The 14,093-nt window shown below is 54.2% G+C and overlaps 4 protein-coding genes and 1 pseudogene across 7 annotated transcripts in view; 2 read left to right on the forward strand and 3 right to left on the reverse strand.

Annotated features, from left to right (window-relative positions):
* TMEM120B (transmembrane protein 120B) overlaps positions 1 to 4,756 on the forward strand; it is a 64,993-nt gene extending 60,237 nt beyond the window's left edge. For all 3 annotated transcript variants that reach the window (XM_050748078.1, XM_050748079.1, XM_050748081.1), the window contains 5 exons: positions 5 to 66; positions 1,848 to 1,940; positions 3,104 to 3,168; positions 3,508 to 3,576; positions 4,132 to 4,756. In XM_050748078.1, the coding sequence (XP_050604035.1) occupies positions 5 to 66; positions 1,848 to 1,940; positions 3,104 to 3,168; positions 3,508 to 3,576; positions 4,132 to 4,245 (403 nt within the window). In that variant the 3' untranslated portion in view covers positions 4,246 to 4,756. The remainder of the gene's footprint in view (positions 1 to 4; positions 67 to 1,847; positions 1,941 to 3,103; positions 3,169 to 3,507; positions 3,577 to 4,131) is intronic.
* The window catches only part of PSMD9 (proteasome 26S subunit, non-ATPase 9), a 405,206-nt gene that overhangs the window by 258,191 nt on the left and 132,922 nt on the right, over positions 1 to 14,093 (forward strand). The gene's annotated exons all lie outside the window — the stretch shown is intronic.
* The window catches only part of MORN3 (MORN repeat containing 3), a 330,245-nt gene that overhangs the window by 120,229 nt on the left and 195,923 nt on the right, over positions 1 to 14,093 (reverse strand). The gene's annotated exons all lie outside the window — the stretch shown is intronic.
* The window catches only part of LOC126930677 (40S ribosomal protein S3a-like), a 265,438-nt pseudogene that overhangs the window by 104,496 nt on the left and 146,849 nt on the right, over positions 1 to 14,093 (reverse strand). The gene's annotated exons all lie outside the window — the stretch shown is intronic.
* The window catches only part of RHOF (ras homolog family member F, filopodia associated), a 28,055-nt gene continuing 20,227 nt past the window's right edge, over positions 6,266 to 14,093 (reverse strand). Inside the window, exons 4-6 of the mRNA XM_050748175.1 lie at positions 9,455 to 9,564; positions 9,242 to 9,376; positions 6,266 to 8,051 (exon numbers count right to left, since the gene is read on the reverse strand). Coding sequence (XP_050604132.1) covers positions 7,887 to 8,051; positions 9,242 to 9,376; positions 9,455 to 9,564 — 410 coding nt within the window. The 3' untranslated portion in view covers positions 6,266 to 7,886. The remainder of the gene's footprint in view (positions 8,052 to 9,241; positions 9,377 to 9,454; positions 9,565 to 14,093) is intronic.

A 14,093-nucleotide genomic window follows, 5' to 3' on the forward strand; every position in this document is an offset into this window, starting at 1 on the left:
CCAGGCCTAATGGACCCATTTATCAGAAGTTTCGCAACCAGTTCTTAGCATTTTCCATTTTTCAGAGTGAGTGACTGTTGCCTGGATTTGGGGGAAGGGGCATGGTTTTCTGAGACTTTCACCAAGGGAGGGCCCCAGCTGACATCAGTGCTTGCCTGTGTGGCAGGGAGACCAGACTGGGGGAGAGGGTCCCAGAAATCCAGAAAGAGAGCTGTCCCCGCCCCAGGTCAGCTTCACCCACCTTGCAGCCCCTAGCACTGCCTGCTCCTTTCCCAGGCTGGAACCCTGCCAACTGTGACCTTTGGGAACTGAGTAGCATTGGGGGCACCAGCCTTTTTTCCAGTCCTAAATAAGTCCTCCAAATGGAAATACACATTATTTTTCTCATCTGAAAATCGCTCTGAATTTGTATACAATGAGCTGGTTCCAAGGGTTGCCCCTCTCTGGGGAGAGGGGCTTGGATGGTTGGGGACAGGGAGAGAGTTTTACTTTTCACCAACCTGTTTGTTCCCTTTAAATTTTATCCCATGTGTGTATTGCCTTTTTTTTTTTTTTTTTTGAGATGGAGTCTTGCTCTGTCGCCCAGGCTGGCGTGCAGTGGTGCCATCTTGGCCCACTGCAACCTCTGCCTCCCAGGTTCAAATGATTCTTCTGCCCCAGCCTCCCGAGTAGTTGGGACTGCAGGTGCGTGCCACCATGCCTGGCTAATTTTTTTATTTTTAATAAAGATGAGAGTTCACCATGTTGGCCAGGGTGGTCTGGAACTCCTGACCTCAGGTGATATACCCGCCTCTGCCACCCAAAGTGTTGGGATTACAGGCATGAGCCACCGCACCCTGCCGTTTCTTTTTTTGTTTGTTTTTTTGAGATAGGGTTTCTCTCTGTCACCCAGGCTGGAGTGCAGTGGTGTGATCTCAGCTCACTGCAACCTCCGCCTCCTGGTTCAAGCGATTCTCCTGCCTCAGTCTCCCAAATAGCTGGGATTACAGGTGCCTGCCACCATGCCCGGTTAGTTTTTGTATTTTAGTAGAGATGGGATTTCACCATGTTGGCCAGGCTGGTCTTGAACTCCTGGCCTCAAGTGATCTGCCTGCCTTGGCTTCCCAAAGTGTTGGGATTACAGGCATGAGCCACCATGCCTGGCTGTATTGACTTTTCAGATACCACAACCTACATTTTAAATTAAAACCTGCTTGCAAACAAATACAAATATATAAAGCCAAGAATGGAAGTTATATGTCAGCCCACCCAAGGGGTGATCAATGTTAATTAAGATCTATGTCCTCTCAGAAGTTTTTATTCATAAATATGTATATACATGTGCGTATTGCATTACATATATTTTACAAGTATGGGATCTTTCTGTACATAGAGCTTTACTATTATAACCTGCCTTTTGAATTTTTAAGTTTATCATAGCTATTTTTCATGTCATTATCACCTCATTTTTAGCAACAACGAAGTATCCCCTTGGATGGAACTCTCTCTTGTGTCTTAGCATTGCACACAGCTCCCAACATAGCACTGGCATAGCTTGCATTCCAGCAAGCATCTATTGTCTACTGCGTGGAAAATTCCAGAAGTTTCGATTCTCGTTGGGGCTTAGATGGGTCCTCACATACCTGAGTTCTGTCTATGTTCTCGATAAGGGCTAAAGCAGGTTCAGACCAAAGGGTGTGTGTGTCTGTGTGTGGTGTGTTGGGCGTGGGAGAGGGTTGTAACCAGGGCACCCTCTCTGCCTCTGCCCAGTAAAGACCCACCAGCCTTCTCTTGGGGCAGAGAGGAGGTGTTGCCCTGTCTTCTGGGGACACCATGCCCTGAGCCCGGGCGCTGTGCTCCCCCTGCAGGCTGCGTACAGTTCCTGCAATATTATTACCAGAGGGGCTGCCTCTACCGGCTGCGGGCCCTGGGGGAGAGGAACCACCTGGATCTTACAGTGGGTGAGTAGCTGGGCCTGGGTTGGAGCGGGGGCAGGTGCTGGACCCGCCAGCTCCCCCACACCGGGAGTGCGGCCCAGCGAGCATCTCCCATACAGTGGAGCCAGGCCGCTGCCCTTTATCCCGAAGCGCCTTCCAGAATTCATCCTGGATTCTGTTTCAGCTGCCAAGTGCCAGGCCAGCTGCATAGCAGGCCCTGAGGGCAGGGCCTCTGTGTCAGCCTCTGGAAGTATCTATTTTTGTGTGTGTGTTTTAGAACGTATACACACACACACACACACAAAATTAGCCATTTGTCTATAACATGTCTGCATACCAACATGTATAAGTACATAAATGCACATACACGGGGGAGACATGCTTCATTCTTAAGCCATAGGGGTGCCGGTCAGAAAAGTGAGGAGACCCCCTCATTGAGAATTTCAGGGGAAACTGTTTTTAATACAACTCTGCTATCTTTTTTTTTTTTTTTTTGAGATGGCATTTCACTCTGTTGCCCAGGCTGCATTGTAGTGGCATTATCTCTGTTCACTGCAACCTCCTTCTCCCGGGTTCAAGCAATTCTCCTGCCTCAGCCTCCTGAGTAGCTGAGATTACAGGTGCCCGCCACCACGCCCAACTAATTTTTGTATTTTTAGTAGAGACGGGGTTTCACCATGTTGGCCAGGCTGGTCTCAAACTCCTGGCCTCAAGTGATCTGCCTGCCTTGGCCTCCTAAAGTGCTGAGATTTCAGGCGTGAGCCACTGCACCTGGCCAACTCTGCTGTCTTTTGACATGGTCATTTCCATCAAATTACTCTGCTAAGTAGGTCCTCCTGTCTCAAGACTCAATAGAAGTGATGCATGTGAGAATTCATGATAAAATGCAAAGCCCTGTGCAGATTGAAGAAATTAGTAACAGCGTAGCGCCCGGCACCTGTGCGTGCTGTCAGGGCCACCTGGCTCTTGGTGACTTGAGGAGTGACAGCAGTCGGGCTGGGTGACAGGGCTGCTATTGCCATAGTGAATGCCCACCCAGCTATGACAGGTGAGGGCTGACCCTCCGCATGTGTGACTGTGCCTGGCTCATCTTAGGGTGACTGGCGTGGCTGGGGGTGGGTGTCTGGTGGGGCTTTGGGGGCAGCAGAGCCCCTCAGTGGGTCCTTTTTCTTCCCTCCTCTCCACAGAAGGGTTCCAGTCCTGGATGTGGCGGGGCCTCACCTTTCTCCTGCCCTTCCTCTTCTGTGGCCATGTGAGTTCCCCTGGAGTTTGTGGGTATCTCCTGTCTGGGCTGACCCCCAGGAACAGAAGGTCTTCAGGCCTTGCCCTCTTTCTCCATCTGTCCCAATGCTGGGCCCCGTGGCATCCTGGGGCCTGGGCAGCCTCTGAGCCCGGGGATGCCAAGGCAGGAGCCAGAACTGGCCCAGCCCTGCCCTGGCCTCGGGTGCCTGCTCATTTTGGGGGGTGTCTGTCAGTGCTGTGGGTAGTTGATACCCAAAGTTGGGTGGGGGGCCTGGGCATCTCCCTGGCTTTCTACATCGCTGGCCAGGGGAACCTGGTGGGTGAGCAGCGCCTGCCTTCCTCTCTCTAGTTCTGGCAGCTCTACAATGCCGTCACGCTCTTTGAGCTTTCCAGCCACGAGGAATGCAGAGAATGGCAGGTATGGAGGGTGGGGGCATGCTGGGGTGCAGATTCCTGGGGAGGGCTGGGATGGCAGATGTGGGGGTGGGGTGTATGCATGTGTGTGGTGTGCTGGGGAGGTTCCTGGGGCGGGCTGGGCTCGCAGGTATGGGGGTGTGTGTGTGTGTGTGTGTGTGTGTGTGTGTGTGTGTGTGTGTGTGTGTGTGGGGTGTGTGTGTGTGTGGGGTGGGTGTGTGTGTGTGTGTGGTGTGTGTGTGGGGGGGGTGTGTGTGTGTGTGTGTGTGTGTGTGTGTGTGTGTGTGTGTGTGGTGTGCTTGGGGGGAGGCTCCTGGAAGGGCTAGGGGTAGAGCCTCTCCCAATCTATGGATCCCAAGGAGGTTCGCCCCATAGAGCCCTTCCCAGGCCTTGCCTAAGCCTGAGGCCTCACCCCTTCACCCGGGTCTCCTGAATCTCTGCCTTCAATGGCAAAACCCTGCAGTTTGGGAGTAGCTATGCTGTAGATTCTGGGGTGCTGGGGGCAGGGGTTCAGCAGGGCAGATGCCCCAGCCTGGCCCTCCTCTCTGGACTCCCCCAGGTGTTCGTGCTGGCGCTCACCTTCCTCATCCTCTTCCTCGGCAACTTCCTGACCACACTCAAAGTCGTGCATGCCAAGCTCCAGAAGAACAGAGGCAAGACAAAGCAGCCGTGAGCCTCAGGCTCCTGTGCCCTCGGCCCAGACTTCAGACTGCAGGGGGCTCCCGGCCTTCTTCCCAGTCGCCATCTCAGGCACGTGGCGTCGCTGGGAGAGGGCCCAGGCCCTGGTCCCCCAACGGACCCCAACGGACTAGGGGAATGTGAGCCCCGCCTGTCCGCCCACCTATTTATGACATATTTAATGCTGGGTCCCCCATCGTCCCTGGAACCCGAGGCCTCCCCCCTGTGCTTGAAGGTGGCTGAGGCCAGGCCAGTCTTCCTGGGGATGGGGCCTGAAGCCTCAGGGAGCCCCTCTGTTCCCACTCCTGTCATTTGAAACCCTCTGGGTTTGGATGTGCCTCGCGGGGTTGGATTTATGCTGACCTGCTACTTACCAGGCCCAGGCTGGGGTGGTGTGAACCCTCAGTGTCCTGTGGCACCCCCACCCCGGGGCCACTCTGCTTCTGCTGTGAGCCCCCTCCTCGCCCACCCTGCCGAGTGGAGAGGGTTATTTAAGTTCTCAGAGACCCACCGTGTCCGCCTCGTGCTCTTCTTGCCGCTGGGAGCGCTGGGGGCGTCCTGAGTCAGGCTGTGAGCAGAGTCGTCACCAGAGGGCGCCCCGGGCCCTAGGTAGTCCAAGGGGAAAAGGACATTCCTGCCTGCACTTCAGGGTTCCCTGACCCCCCATCCTGCAGCCCACCTTCCTGCAGTCTTGCCGCAGGTACCTGGGGAGTGGGACCAAGACCCTTGGCCCCTGTGGAGGGGACCCACCTCCCCTCTCCTTCCCAGAGGTTCTGGATGTTGTGGGAGGGAGGTGGGGATGCCTGGCAGGCTCACCCCCAGGGGCCGCACCTGAGGTGGGGCCAGAGCCACTGGGCACCACTTGGGTGAGACTCTGCATTCGACAGGAGGTGGAGAGGCCAGCAGGTTCGGCTCAGCGCTCTGCCCCGCCATTCATATATGGGCCTCAGCTCCCGCTAACCAAGGCCCTACAAATCCCTAGGCCAGACCTCACAGCAGTGCCCACAGGCATGCTTTGTTAAAATTCCCTCCCCAAGGCATTTTAAAATTTTTAATTTTTTTTGGCGGCGGGAACAGGGTCTCTGTTGCCTAGGCTGGAGTGCAGTGGCACGATCATAGCTCACTGAAGCCTCCGTCTCCAGGGCTCAAGAGATCCTCCCACCTCACCCTCTGGAGCAGCTGGGACCACAAGCACGCACCACCATGCCCTGCTTTTTTTTTTTTTTTTTTTTTTTTTTGTGAGACAGAGTCTCTATCTGTCACCCAGGCTGGAGTGCAGTGACACGATCTGAGCTCACTGCAACCTCTGCCTCCTGGGTTCAAGCGATTCTCCTGCCTCAGCCTCCTGAGTAGCTGGGACTACAGGCGCCCGCCACCACACCTGGCTTTTTTTTTTTTTATTTTTAGTAGAGACAGGGTTTCACCATGTTTGCCAGGATGGTCTCAATCTCTTGACCTCGTGATCTGCCTGCTTCGGCCTCCCAAAGTGCTGGGATTACATGCGTGAGCCACCACGCCTGGCCACCCTGCCACTGTTTAATGTTTTTTTAGTAGAGATGGGGTCTCGCTATGTTGCCCAGGCTGGTCTCCAACTCATGGGCTCAACTGATCCTCCTATCTTGGCCTCCCAAAGTGCTGGGATTACAGGTGTGAGCCACTGTGCCTGGCCTGATTACATTTTTAAAATGAGATTTCCCCTCTCCTACAGTGAGATTCCACATAAAAATCCAGATTTCTGCTTTCCCTAGAAAAATGAACCTGGCAACATCCCCATGGCACAGGATGCCTGCTCTCCAGTCGCCACAGGCCACGCCACTCCCAAATGCCTGCCCTTCATTCTGGTCTCCTTTCTGACCCTTTTTAGGCCCCTGCTTTTGCCCTAGATTAGCAGTCAGCTAGCTGGCTATAAAGGGTCAGATGGCAGCTATTTTTGAGTTTTATGGGCCAGGTGGTCTGTGTGGCAGCTACTCTTGCCTGCAGCCACAGAAAAGGCAGTGCACAAAGGAATGGGTGTGGCTGTGTTCCAATAAAACTTTATTTACACATCAGGCTGTGGCCAGATGTGGCCCACAGGCTGTAGTTTTCGGACCTCTACCTTAGACTATCACGAGGCCGTGAGTTCTTCGAGAACAAGAGCTCCTTGGTTGATTCCCCAGGGGACAGCAGGGCCTTGGGAACCTGGGTGGGGTGGGGAGGGTCTCAGAAGGCTTCTTCCTTTGGTGACCTGACTTCTCGGAAGCTCAGGCTTAGCTGACACCCCAGCACTGGGCCAGGGAGGCCGAGGCAAGAGATACCGGGAAGGCTAGGAGTCACCTGAAGCCGTTATCCCATCTTAGGCGGCACCCAATCCTAGGTGCACTCCAGAGCCAAGCAGCTTGTGACCTCTGGTAGGCACCGGAATCCCCTGGGATACTTGTTTTAAAAGTCCTGGGCCGGGTGCAGTGGCTCACGCCTGTAATCCCAGCACTTGGGAGGCCAAGGCGGGTGGATCACAATGTCAGGAGTTTGAGACCAGCCTGGCCAATATGGTGAAACCCCGTCTCTACTAAAAATACAAAAAAATTAGCCGGATGTGGTGGTGCGCGCCTGTAATCCCAGCTACTTAGGAGGCTGAGGCTGGAGAATCACTTGAACCCAGGAGTTGGAGCTTGCAGTGAGCCAAGACCGTACCACTGGACTCCAGCCTGGGCGACAGAACGAGACTCTGTCCCAAAAAAAAAAAAAAAAAATTCCCAGACCCTCGGCCCCAGACCTTCCCAAAGGAGACTCGGGGATTAGGTATCTGGCTGTTGGTGACACAGGTGGTCTGTGAACCAGTTCTGAGAAACTGTCCTGTGCGGACAGAGGGTAGATCCCATCAGTTCTCATAGGAGGCCGGGGTGTCTCGCCTCCTGAACTCCACAGGCTGGTAGAAGCGAGGCTTGAGGACTAAATGGGCCAGTCCTGTCCTGGTGATGAGACCTTGAAGAGATGGTCAGATGGGTGGTCCAGGGTATACTTTTAACTGAGAAGCCGTTTTTTCTGCCCCCTGGGCACATGTGCCCAGCTCTGCAAAGACAGTGGCCAAGCTGAAGACAAGTCTTCCATGTGGGGTGGAGATGGGAGGGGCGGGTGCCAGCCCCTCCACCGGGCTGCGGCCTGTGTTCTCCTGATAGGCCCAGCCCCCTCGGTGGCCCCCGTGTTCCTGGGGGAAGGAAGGAAGGAGCTGGAGGATACAGCGGTGCCTATCTCGGGAGCCCAGGGAGGTGGGGACACAGGAGTGGCAGGCTTGGGGCGCCTGCATGGAACAGTGCCAGGTCCACGTTTACCCACCACCAGATGGACTTTTTCATTTCAAGCATAACTTGAGTCTGCACTGAGGAGACACTCATGGTGGGGGTGGCTGTGATGAGGGCCCTTCCGAGTCCCGAGAACAGACACTGGCTCCTGCACCCACATCACCACCCCGTCCCAGGGTTAGCCTGGAGGGGAGTTTGTGGTCAGAGCCCCAGTCAGGAGAGAGTTCCAGAATGTTCCAAGAGTCTAGCTGCAGGCCCCAGACACCGTGAGCTGGAGGGTCGGGATGGGGCAGCCTCCCTGGTGCAGTCAGCACCTGGGGCCCCTGTCAGTGCTGTCGTGAGGTGTGTCCGCCCTGGGTCAGAGCAGCAGGCAGAGCCGGTGCTTCTTGTGCCGCTGCGCCTTCTTCAGAGCGCTGAGAGCCACCTTGGCGGCCTCCCGGAAGACGTCCTCCACATTCTCACGAAACTTGGCGGAACATTCCAGGTAGAGAGCAGCTCGGATCTGTTCGCAGGCGCTCAGGCCCTGGGTGGGAGGAGAAGCCAGCATTAGGTGAGGGGCCCCTGGAGGTCTCCTGGAACCACCTGGTGGGTTTCGGACTGGTTCTGAGGACTCTCCAGGGGTGGAGGCCTTGTTTTGGGCCTGTCGCCTCCATCCTGGCTGGCCCTCACAGTGTGGGTGGAATGGAGGGACAGTGCAGTGCATCCCCCAGGTTGGAAGAAGCCCTGTCCAGGCCCCCACCCCGGCCTCTCTCCAGCTCCAGGCAGGGAGGGGCTGAATCCTGACACCCGGGGTTGGTTCCCCCAGGTGTGTCTCCCAGGCCTGTGAGAAGAGTTGGAGGCCTCAAGACAGGACTTCCAGCCACCTCTCTCTCTCTCTGAAAGTACAACTTAGGCAAATGAATTTGCCCTTTTATTTATTTATTTTTGAGGTGGAGTTTTGCTCTTGTTGCCCAGGCTAGAGCGCAGTGGCACGATCTTGGTTCATCACAACCTTCATCTCCCAGGTTCAAGCGATTCTCCTGCCTCAGCCTCCCAAGTAGCTGGGATTACAGGCATGCGCCACCACGCCCGGCTAATGTTGTATTTTTAGTAGAGATGGGGTTTTTCCATGTTGGTCAGGCTGGTCTTGAACTCCTGACCTCAGGTGATTCGCCTGCCTTGGCCTTACAAAGTGCTGGGATTATAGGCGTGAGCCACTATGCCCAGCCGAATTTGCCCTTATTAATGGTTATTTCTTGTGAAAGTTTCTTTTTGCCTTTACATTCCTTTTATTCTGTTTATTCCCCCATGCCTCACCCAAAGAGTTGCACGGTCAATTGGCCCTTTCAAACAAGGCAGACAGCACAGCACAGGACAGGACAGGACAGCGGCTCATAGCACAGAATTTGGAGCGCAGTGCATGGGACCAGATCCTGGCTCCACTTCTGGCTAGCTCTGTGACCCTGGGCAAGCTGCTTAACCTCTCTGGGCCTCATTGTCTCCCGTGTAAACTGGGGGATGTGAACAGCACCTGCCTGAGTCCTACGGATTGAGAGTAGTCGTGTAAAGTGCTCAGGTTCACAGGCCATCAATACTAATATTTAGAAATTATTCTTAGAATCCTGCTTCCCTCAGCTCCCTGAAAGGCCGCTAAGGCACCCCAGTTGCAGAGGCCAAAGGTCTGGGAGGCTTTACAGCCACGGCTGCGCCCCAGGGTCTTGGCCCCTGGCCCACCTGCATGTAGGTGATGGGCTCCAGCTGGGCAGCCCGGAGCTTCCGCAGCTGCTCCTTGTCCTTCCTCAGGTCCGTCTTGCAGCCAATGAGCACCATGGGGATCCCGCGGCAGAAGTGCGTGACCTCAGGGAACCACTGTGGAGGGAGGAGGCAGGGGATGAGGGGTGCAGCCGGGCCCAGATGTGGGGCCGCCACCCAGGAGACCAGCCTCACCTTGATGAGGACGTTGTCGTAGCTGGTGGGGTTCATGACATCATAGCAGATGAGCACGAGGTGGGTGTTCTGGTAGGACAGGGGCCGCAGCCGGTCATAGTCTTCCTGCCCTGAAAGCAGAGAGCAGGGTGGGTCAGGGGACGTCCCCTCCCTGTCTGGACTCTGATGGGTGAAGGGGAAGGGGCCAGACAAGTGACCCTGCCTTAAGGCCTCAATCTCCTCATCTATACAATGGGCAGCAAGCCAGGAGTGGTGGCACAGGCCTGTGGTGCCAGCTACTCGGGAGGCTGAGGCTGGAGGATCGCTTGAGCCCAGGAGGTCGAGGCTACAGTGAGCTGTGATCATGCCACTGCACTCCAGCCTGGGTGACAGAGCAAGACCCTGTCTCTTAACAACAGAACCCATGAGTGGCAGCCCCCCAGTTCTGGATGGTGGTAAAGAATCCTCGAGATCAAACCCACGCAGTGCTGAGAGCTTGGCCTGATTCTAGGGCTGGGGCTGGAGAAACTGCTAGCGATGATGCCGATAGCCAATGTGATCCCCCTGCCCTGATGCTTAGGGGCAGAGCGCAGACTGGAACCCTCCCCTTCCCAAAGATTCAGACCTGTGGGGCTGGGTGGACTCACAGTGTCCCCAAGTCCCGAGAGGCTGGTGTCTGGCTTCAACCTCCAGCTTCTCGGGTTCTGATGCAGTCGGCTGAGTTCCCTGCCCATTCTTGCAAGCACTAGGAGGCGGGTGGTGGGTTGCTGGGAACAGCACCTACGCGCCCTCCCCACCCAGATTCACAGAGCATACTTCTGGGGGGATACTTTAATCCTGATGCCTGGCCCTGCCCCAACACGAGCTGAATCCAAACACCGATCTAGGCTTGAGCTTGGTTGGGTTTGCTTTTTTTTCCCCTTCTTTATAAGCAATTCTTTGTAACTTTTTATATTGACAGTTTCAAACTTACAGTAAAATTGCAACAAAGAGTGTGAAGAGCTCTGACTGTGATTCACCACCTGTTTGCATCGGCCCCTCTGGCTTTATCTGGAGACAGACACTTCTGTTTCTCCCTATCAGGGCACGGTAACTGCAGACACCCCTGCCTCTTCACCCCTTAGCTTGGCGCCATCTGCTGAGAACAAGGGCATTCTCTCCCCTGCCCCAAGCCCAGGAAACCGCATGGACTCTGCATTCTAATCCGATCCACAGGCCATAGTCCGATTTTGACCATTTCACCAATATCGTCCTTTATTTTTTTCCCCGTTGAGGAGCCGGCCCAGCCCAGGGTTCTACACTGCACTTAGTCATCATGCCCCGGTATTTTTTTAAAATCCCCACAGTGAGAACTGAGAGCTTTTCAGGCTCATTGGTGACCAGCCCCCTACCCCTCGACTTCCTTCCACTGAACAAGGGACTTGGAGGCCCAGGAATCCCCCTACCCCGTCCTCAGCTGCTGCAGGTGCTGGGCGGTGCCAGCCTGCCCTCCGCTCCCTCCCTGGCAAACACCTCTTAGGACAAGTGGCCTCTCCACGGAGCACCGCCAGGCCATGTCTGCTCCTGCCGCTTTGCTGGTGACAGGGTGTGGCTACCCTCTCCCCACTGGCTCCCCCTCAACCCAGGGACCTCCAGAAGTCCTTGGCCAGCTCCATCATGGAACAGCGCTTAAGGGTGAGGTCACTAGAGGCAGATGAGACACGTGTTCAAATCCCAGCTCTGCCCCCATTGGCTGTGTGACCTTGACTTAGACAGGACCGCGGTGGGAGTCTTGGCTTCCCTACCTGGAACATGAAAATCATAAAATCTACCTCATGGGGTTGTCACCAGCCAAGGCAGGCCATTGCACTCCAGCCTGGGTGACAAAAGCGAAAATCTGTCTCAAAAAAAATAAAAAATGAATGAACATGAAGCATTCAACTTCTCAGTTGCACAAGCCGCATTTCAGGTGATGAACTGCCACCCGGGGCCATAAAAGAGTGTTCAGTGAACAGAAGCCACCAGGACAGCAACGGCTGGGCCAGGAGGGCTGTCCATGCCAGTGTCCCCTGACACTGGGCAGAGCAAGATCTCAGACCTGAACCACCCCCCCGACAAAGCTAGAGACGTCCTTGTAAGACACTGGGAAACTGACCTGCATGCTATTCGAGCCCCTTTCCTGTCCCCAGCTGTCCCTTCTCGGTAACCTCTGTCCACATCTTCCTAAATCTGTGCTATCCAACAGGGTAGCCACTAGCCCCATTAGTTAACTTGAATTAATGAATTAACATTGGCTGGGCACAGTGGCTCACACCTGTAATCCCAACACTTTGGGAGGCCGAGGCGGGCAGATCACCTGAGGTCAGGAGTTCGAGACCATCCTAGCCAACATGGTGAAAGCCCCGTATCTACTAAAATACAAAAATTAGCCAAGTGTGGTGGTGGGTGCCTGTAGTTCCAGGTACTTGGGAGGCTGAAGCTGGAGAATCACTTCAACCCAGGAGGCAGAGGTTGCAGTGACCGGAGATCACGCCATTGCACTCCAGCCTGGGTGACAAGAGCGAAACTCTATCTCAGAAAAAAATAAAATTAAAAAAAAATGAATGAACATGAAGCATTCAGCTCCTCAGTTGCACAAGCCACATTTCAGGTGATGAACTGCCACCCAGGGCTCATGGCCAATACAATGATTGGTGCAGGTGCATGGCATTTCCTCCACTGCAGAAAGTTCTACTGGACAGCAGGGCCCTGTCTACTGCTGGCCACTGTCCCCCCCCACCCCGCCCCATCCCTACACCATCCTCATCTAAGCCCTCATCTGTCCCTCTTCCCTGGCCTACAGCCCTTCGATGAATCCATTATCCACCTGACAGCTGGATGGATCTTAAAACACAAGTCCTATCCTGCCCCCCTCTCCACAACAGAAGCATCTTCAATGACTCCCTATTGCCCCCCCAAATTTTTTTTTTTTTTTTTTGACAAGAGTCTCGCTCTGTCACCCAGGCTAGAGTGCAGTGTCCCAATCTCAGCTCACTGCAACCTCTGCCTGCCGGGTTCAAGCAATTCTGCCACATCCTCCCAAGTAGCTGAGATTACAGGCGCTTGCCACCACGCCTGGCTAATTTTTGTTTGTTTTGTTTTGTTTTTGAGACAGTTTTGTTCTTGTTACCCAGGCTGGAGTACAATGGCACGATCTCGGCTTACCACAACCTCCACCTCCCAGGTTCAAGTGATTCTCCTGCCTCAGCCTCCTGAGTAGCTAGGACTACAGGCACGTACCACCACGCCCAGCTAATTTTGTATTTTTAGTAGAGACGGATTTCTCCATGTTGGTCAGGCTGGTCTCGAACTCCTGACCTCTGGTGATCTGCTCACCGCAACCTCCCAAAGTGCTGGGATTACAGGCATGAAATTTTTGTATTTTCTTAGTAGAGACAGGGTTTCACCATCTTGGCCAGGCTGGTCTTGAACTCCTGACCTCTGGTGATGGGCCTGCCTCGGCCTCCCAGAGTGCTGGGATTATAGGCATGAGCCACCATGCCTGGCCCCTATTGCTCTTTGTATAAAATCCAAACATCTCCCCTGGTTCACCTGACTTCATCTTCTGCCACACCCACTTGCTCACTGCAGTCCAGTCAAAGCGCCACCTCACTGTTTCTCAAACCCACGAAGCTCTCATGCCCCGGCCTTTGTGCTTGCTGCTCCACAGGACTGGAAGGTCCTTCCCCCATTGCTCTTTTCACCATTTTCTCCCTAGCATTTTATTCTTAAACATCCAGATTAAACGGCTACATTTTTTCCCTTTTGAGGATAACTACCTGCCCTCTGCATCTGCCTTTATAATAATACATCCTATACTCTATGCAGTTTTCAGGGTGCTTTAGTCTAGAAATGATTAAGAAATCCTTGGCAAGGCGTGATGGCTCATGCCTGTAATCCCAGCACTTTGGGAGGCTGAGGCAGGTGAATTATGAGGTCAAGAGATCGAGACCATCCTCGTCAACATGATGAAACCCTGTCTCTACTAAAAATACAAAAATTAGCTGGGCGTGGTGGTGTGAGCCTGTAGTCCCAGCTACTCGGGAAGCTGAGGCAGGAAAATTGCTTGAACCTGGGAGGTGGAGGTTGCAGTGAGCCAAGATCACGCCACTGAACTCCAGCCTGGCGACCGAGCGAGACTCAGTCTCAAAAAAAAAAAAAAAAAAAAAAAAAAAAAAAAAAAAAAAAAAAAAAAAAAAAGCTGGGCACGGTGGCTCACGCCTGTAATCCCAGCACTTTGGGAGGCTGAGGCAGGGGGATCACGAGGTCAGGAGTTCGAGACCAGCCTAACCAAGATGGTGAGACCCCGTCTCTACTAAAAATACAAAAATTAGCTGGGCGTGGTGGCAGGTGCCTGTAATCCCAGCTACTCCAGAGGCGAAGGCAGGAGAATTGCTTGAACCTGGGAGGTGGGGGTTGCAGTGAGCCCCAAGATCATGCCACTATACTCCAGCCTGGGTGACACAGCGAGACTTCGTCTCAAAAAGGAAAAAAAAAAACAACAAATCCTTACATGACAGCCAGATGTGGCAGGGAAATGATGAACACTCGCACTGCATAGGAAAAGCCTGAGAGTCACAGCAGTGAAGTGACTCGCTTGAGGTCAGTGACTCAGTGACTGGGCCAGGAGTTAACCCCAGCT

Source organism: Macaca thibetana, chromosome 11 (assembly GCF_024542745.1).
Source record: "Macaca thibetana thibetana isolate TM-01 chromosome 11, ASM2454274v1, whole genome shotgun sequence".
Lineage (NCBI taxonomy): Eukaryota > Metazoa > Chordata > Mammalia > Primates > Cercopithecidae > Macaca > Macaca thibetana.